Below are 6,786 nucleotides of genomic sequence, written 5' to 3'. Positions count from 1 at the left end.
GTGTGTGTGTGTGTGTGTGTACACTTGTGGATTTTCGAGCCATGCCATGTGGGTGTGGGGACAAAATCAGAAATAATCCAACACTAAAAATGTCTGAAAGGTGGCAAACGTGCATCTTTATCTACCGCTAGCTTCTACCACATTTCTTTTGATGTCCAGTTTTGCTGCTAGGCGAGGAAAGCACACATGGTTATTTTTAACCGGCATCCACGGTCAGTTATTGACGCTGGTACATCAGCTGTTGTCGTAGCTCGTGGTAAACGTGTAGCGTGCGGGCCCGCACCAACACCAGCTTCATGACTTGAACGACAGGAGGAGATTGACGCTTTCCTAAGACCCGCCCCCTTCTTCTTCTGACTGGCTAATACTGTTAGTTCCAGAGCACTCGTTTGCTACCATTGGCTGACAAACGCAAGAGGGATTTTGATTTTTTTTTTTTTTTATTTATTTACCGTAAATTTATTTTCGAGTGATTTTTTTTTACCCATGGGCAATCGCTACGAGCCTGGGGCCAGAATGCTTTAATCCATGCTAACATTATTAGTGGTTTTAATTGGACTTTTTTTTTTGCGATTTCAGTGCACTTTTGCCATTCACATACCTCAGATTATAGGGTGAATAAAAAACAAAACAAAACTGTAAAGCTCCATCACAACAACAGGAAACGGAGCTTTAAATTCAGATTCCTTAGTGGTTGAAAGGTGTCGGGTTCGTGTGGTTTTTCTCTGGGGGATCCAGCTTCTTCCCAAAGTCAGAAACCTGGACTCTGATTGGTCGTCTGAACCTCAGAGCAAACAAACAGAGACGTACCTGAGCGTCCAGCTCCATGATGTGGGACACCTTGTTCCAGCCGAAGCCCACGAAGCGCTGGTCGTACTCCGGACAATCCCGTCGCACCACGACGTACGGCTCGAAGTCTGACTCCCACTCCACCTTATAGGGCGTGGTCGCCGTTCGCCATTTGGCATAGTTGGTTGGAGCGTGGCCCTTCGGCCACACGTGGTACCTGCAGCGGCAGAGAGGGGCGGGACGTTGGATCATGTGTGCTGGCCACCAGAACGGGTCTGGGGTATGTGTTGTGGTACCTGAAGGTGTAGAGAGTTCCCATGTCCAGCATGGAGAGGAGCTCGGCTTTGGATTTGGGGAAGGACAGGCGGTAACGGAGAGTCTCGAAGGCCGGAACCACCAGAGCCTTCTTGGTGTGAGCCATGTCCAGCTGGACCACAGACTTCCTGCAGGAGCCAGAAGATGAAGGAGCTTAAAGACTGCAGGTTTTTACGGAGAGCGTTACTAAGAATAATAATTTCCTTAAAGGTTTTCCTCTTGGTGCTGCATCGACCAACACCACTCTCAAACTTTTCATTATTCAGTTGTGTCGCAGCAGAAAAAAAAAGCTCATCAGAACCTTTTATTTGACAGCAGAGAGCAGCGAACAGACGGCCGTGTTTCTGTGTTCATCGCATCAAATTAAGCGGTCATAAAATCTGTGATTTCCCCAGAGAAATGTTTGGACTGCATGATGGTTCCTGACAAACCGCAGCCGGCTGCTTCTTTATGGGCTGGGAGGCTCCAGCGCCGGAATATGGATGCTTCATTTTCATTGGTTGGTGCTGACAGTGGAAGGCTCTGTCTCTCTGAAGTCTCTCTGAAGGCAGAGGACTCCACTGGCGCTGCGGTTAATGGCCTGTGATGCAACCTGATTGCTTCAGATGATGTTGAGCAGAATAGAAATGAATCTGATTGTGTTATTATGAGGAGGAGGCATGGATGAGCCCTGAACCCCCATCTGTCCATCCCGACTGCCTCCGGGCCCGGAGACGTGGACACATCTCTGAACACCATGAACCAAAGCCTCATTTCTCTATTATTTACACAGAATTGTGAGTTTCTCATTTGTTTTCCAAGAAGATGTAGAAATAAAAATAGACAGACGCTGCCTGACCCTGCAGGAGCGCCGGCTTACCTGAGGTAATCATAGAGACCGTACATCGGCAGGAAGTCCACGTCCGTCAGGAACACGTAGGGGGTGTTGGCGTTCCTCAAGGCCACGTTCCTCACCAGGTTGACCGGGTAAAATTGGCCCTCCTTGTAGACGATGTGGTAGCCGACGTTCTTGCGGTTCTTGAGAACCTCTGAGGCCTGGGCGTAGCGCAGGAACTGCTGCGCCTCCGCGTCGGACATGTAGAGGGCCAGGCTGATGGGGCCCTCCCAGTGCTTACAGATGGCCTCCAGCATCTGCAGCCTGAGGAGAAACAGAAAGAAGATTAATAATTAATAAAGGTATAGAGGCTGATCTTTTATCATCGGGTGGATGATCTAAATAAGTGGTCCCTCTAATTGTCAATCATTCTGATGTTATGTTTACGTGAGGTTGTCCTATGTGCTCGTCCCATTAGCTATGCACACTTTCAGGCCTGTATGTGTGGTGAGCTACTATCTCAGACAGTCGTTGAAGCTCACCTTTTTGACTGCGGTTCTTTGAAAATGGCCGAGGGTCGTAAGAGAAAAAGTATCTACTAAGCGTATGAGAAGAAAAGAGGCAAATATATTCCTTAATGGGATATATTCGCAAAGCATTATGGGATTTGCTGTCACAGCGGCCCACTGCCATAGGCTGTCGCTACCCAACAACGGCAACTAAAAACAAAGATGGCGCAGACACCGCACGGTGGAGGAGGAGTCACTTGACCAATGAGGAGCAAATAGCAGTGATCATCTGTGCGAATGGTAAGTTAACAGAGTTCACAATAAAGTTTACTATATATTCCACGCTCTATAAAGTGATCGAGGGGTTTGGGTGGACGTTCAGACACAGTAAGCTTGCATGAGCTATGAGAACGGCAACTTTTAAACAGAGCGTGCACGAGGAGAAAAAGGCTCGTGCACGCTTTCGCACGCTTTTAATAGGTGTTCCCTCTCAGGAGTTGCTACATGATTGTGCATGTGCATCTTTATTTTAAAAGTAGAGAGGGTTGGTCCTTAAAAAAAAAAATAAAAAAATTGTGAAATCCTCCACAAAACCTTAAACCAGGAAAAACAGGAAGAACACCCAAATGAACCGCGGCAAAGACCTTTGGACAAACCGTAAATCAGTCAGAGGGGGGTCACTTCTAGAACAGCCTCCCAACAAACATCACGGAATGTCCCACTTATTGCACATTTAAAAAGAACTTAAACAGTTTCTTAAAAGTTCCCAGTCATGAACTCACTAATTTTACTGTTGTAATGTCATTGAACGTGTGTCTGTGTGTTTTGACTGATATTTTGTATTATGTGATCTTGTGTTGTTTTGTCTTCCTGCCTCAGAGACAGACGTAAATTAGCAACTATGCTATAATCTGGCTCATTTACAATCTGTACAGAAGTATAAGATTCTTCATTAATGTGCGCTGTCCTGATTAACTAAATAAATAAAATAAAATAAAAAAAAACTGGAGAAACAGGAAGATGAACCCGATAAACCAGGAGAAACAGGAAGAGGAAGTGGGAAGAGGAAGTGGGAGCCCAGATATACAATATATCTGTATACGTCTGACCAAAATAAATGGTTGAAAGGTTTCGTCATGACTGCATCAGGTAGCAACCACTCTGAGGGGAGAAAAGAGTTTTTTTGTTTTTGTATTTTTTTGTATTTTATTTGAAAAATCAGGAAAATGTTTGCTCTCTGAATTTGGATTTGCTAGGATTTCAAAATCAAATCGCCAGGATGTAAACAGACCGGATCCAAACTTTGTTCAATTAAACCTCCCTAAATGTTGCAGCTTTAATCAGTAAAAAAAAAAAAAAAATGAAGGTGTGTTTAGGTCCTCATATTTTGTCCAGTCCAGAACATTAAAAAATAATAATAATTTAGCAGTTTTGGATCAAATCAATGTCACTTGGAGCTGGATTGTACCGGATGGGTATCTCTACTCGTTTGTTTGAGGCGTTAGGTTGAAACCCAGCAGGAGGTGAAGGATTTAGAGCGTGATGTTTCTGAAGGCAGCAGCAGCGTTCTGCTTCTCTGACCTGTCCATGGAGAGCTGTGCCACCAGGGTCACGTCTGTGTCGTCCTCTGTGGGCGTGTACTCGTACTGCAGGAAGTACAGGTGCACCCTGTGCACCGTCAAGCGCTCCCGTCGGAAGTCGTAGCACTGATCGTCTTCGTCCAGGTCCTCCAGCGCCGCCTGCAGCTGAGGAGAGGAACTACATGTTATTACATGGAAGTCGTTCAACCAGAAGAAATGAACTAGTTAGAGAAACCAAAGAGAATCGATTCCGATATTACTGAAAGCTAAGAACACATTTCATTAAAGGAATTTAAAGAACTCTAAAAATACTTCTGGATCAAAAACAAAGCTTTCGAGAGAACCTATATTGTGTATGAAAAACATTTTATTTTTTCAAATGTATTTGGTAGTCTGATTTTTTTACAAATTGTGTAATTTTCAATCCTAATTTTTTATATTTCCTTCTTTACACTTCTGGCTGGTCTGACTCTGACCAATAGAAAAGCTGTTGCTAAGGTCCAGGCAGAGCAGACTCATTCCTATTGGTCAGAGGACAGAGTAACCCTGCAGACGGGGAACACTGTAAATTGGGTTTAAAAGGAAACCCAGTTTCCTAACAAGGCTTAATCCAAAGGATGATCACTCACTATGACCTGGAGCTGTTTTAACGTGTTCTAGGTTTTCTTTATCAGTGTCTCACCCGGACGCTCTCTGGACTGGCCTGGCTCGGGCAGCCGAACAGCTCCCTGCGCAGCAGGTTTCCGTCGTACTCCAGGAAGGTCAGGTAGAGGTTTCTGAAGAACTCCACATGCTTGTTCTTCACTCGCAGCTTCTTTGGAGAGTTCCAGTGGATCACCTGGAGGAACAACTCCAACATCCATAACCTGCTTCCAAACGTCTGGCTAAAATAGGAACTACTCTGTCCAAACAAAACAACACTGAATGCTGCATAGAGTCACATTAATAAGAAATAAGCCTGGAGTAAAACTTGCTAAAGATGTTCTGATCTCACCTCTAATCTAGTTTCTTTTGCATATTTTAATCTACATTTGCAGAAATGTAAATGTAAAGGAAGGAAGGAAGGAAGGAAGGAAGGAAGGAAGGAAGGAAGGAAGGAAGGAAGGAGCTACCTTGAGGTCGGACACCTCGGTGTAGCACTGCTCTGAGCGCGTGTGGTCGGACAGCTGGACGTTCCAGAAGCAGGGCAGCTGGTGGACCAGAACCGGGTTCTGCTTGATGAAGGCGTTGAAGATGTCCTGCAGGCAGACAGACAGCAGCTCACTGTGAAACTCCTTAGAGATGATTAACATGCTCCTGTTCTGGTAGCTTCTACGCTTCAGAGACCAACAACAATAGATGGACCTAATCGGGTCATCCTGAGCCAGAAAAGGCTCAGCTTGGACCTTTAGTCAGCTTCCCTTCTTTGCATTCCTTCAGGTGGAGGCGGGGCCTAACCTGGTCAGCCAGCGACGTACTGAGCATGCTCATTAGCTCCCTCTCTGCCGTCAGACGCCACATCTGTTCCCAGCTGATCCTCCTCAGTCGTTCCAGGTAGAGAAGGATGACGCCTGCAGCAGAGGAGGAGAAACCGGCTGAATCTAAACACTCAAAGGGAAGAGAAACTTCTAGATGGCAGCGGAACGACATCAACAGGCATCAGCTGACATTTATTTACCCGTGTTGAAGCCTCTTCCCAGCGCCGGCCAGGGTCTGTGGTTCTTCCACAGGTTCCCCAGGTACCAGTCGCTCTGGTTCTCCACCAGTCCAATCACCTGCTTATCTGTTAAGAACAGAAATATTCACAACATTCACCTAAAAAGACAACTTGGGTTTTTCATATCAGAAATAAAGTTTCAGTATTAGCAATGAAATGAAATCAGATGTTTTAACAAAGAACTGAAGTTGGACCTGCCTGCTTCTAAAGTCAGCCTGAGGGGATTTATTCGCCCCCTGAGGCTGAGTTACAGACAGAGGCGGATTTCATCACGTCTCAAACACTAAACTTCTCTGGTGTACGAACCAAAAAGTCAAACTACCTGCTGCATATTACTCATCATCACAACCAAAATAAGTAAAATAATCATTATTTTCACAAGCAGACATTTAAATGTAAATGCATACATGTTAATTCTATCTTGTTCAAATCTTGTTCTTAATAACAAAATTCTTTTTTGAGACATAAACCACCTCTGAAAATATTTGTTAACCGAAGCTAAACAAAATCAATAAAAATAAATAAAAACCTCAACCTTATTCTATACTGTAGTTATCTATTATTAAACAGAGATGGAAGAACTAAGTACATATTTGATGCAATTAAAGAAGAAAGCATATTTCTCCTCAGTAATAGAGAAGAATAAAAATAATCCTAGATATGTTTTTAATCCACTTGCCAAACTCACCCAGAGCCATAGCTCTGTTGAACCGTCCATCCCACCTGCTCTTAGCAGGAATGATTTTATGGGATTCTTTATAAATAACATTGATCTTATTAAAAATAAGATCATTAGCACTCCTCTAACTACAGTATGATTGGTTTATCTCTGGAAGGTGAGAAATAGAATCTGAACCGGGTTTAAACTGCTTAGATCAAAATTTACAAAACTATTGTCTTCATCTAAGCCTTCAACTTGTATGTTAGATCCAGTTCCAACCAGGTTATTTAAGGAGGTATTTCCTTTGATCTCCTCCTCCATTAAAGATGTGTTTAATCTATCTATTTTACAGGGATTATGTAACAAAGGCTTTTAAGGTTTCTGTAATTAAACCTTTACTTAAGAAACCGTCTCTTGACCCA

The 6,786-nt window shown here is 43.9% G+C and overlaps 1 protein-coding gene across 2 annotated transcripts in view; it reads right to left on the bottom strand.

Annotated features, from left to right (window-relative positions):
* Positions 1-6,786, bottom strand: part of LOC107103280 (glycosyltransferase-like protein LARGE2) — a 38,719-nt gene that overhangs the window by 1,264 nt on the left and 30,669 nt on the right. For both annotated transcript variants that reach the window (XM_015402920.1, XM_015402921.1), the window contains exons 7-14: positions 5,665-5,769; positions 5,445-5,557; positions 5,120-5,245; positions 4,690-4,845; positions 4,009-4,172; positions 1,964-2,242; positions 1,086-1,232; positions 811-1,006 (exon numbers count right to left, since the gene is read on the bottom strand). In XM_015402920.1, the coding sequence (XP_015258406.1) occupies positions 811-1,006; positions 1,086-1,232; positions 1,964-2,242; positions 4,009-4,172; positions 4,690-4,845; positions 5,120-5,245; positions 5,445-5,557; positions 5,665-5,769 (1,286 nt within the window). The remainder of the gene's footprint in view (positions 1-810; positions 1,007-1,085; positions 1,233-1,963; positions 2,243-4,008; positions 4,173-4,689; positions 4,846-5,119; positions 5,246-5,444; positions 5,558-5,664; positions 5,770-6,786) is intronic.

The sequence above is a fragment of the Cyprinodon variegatus genome, unplaced genomic scaffold (assembly GCF_000732505.1).
Source record: "Cyprinodon variegatus isolate N-32 unplaced genomic scaffold, C_variegatus-1.0 Scaffold1411, whole genome shotgun sequence".
Classification (NCBI taxonomy): Eukaryota; Metazoa; Chordata; class Actinopteri; order Cyprinodontiformes; family Cyprinodontidae; genus Cyprinodon; species Cyprinodon variegatus.
The sequence above is the reverse complement of the archived record's forward strand: the minus strand, read 5'-3'. Positions and strand labels throughout refer to the sequence as shown.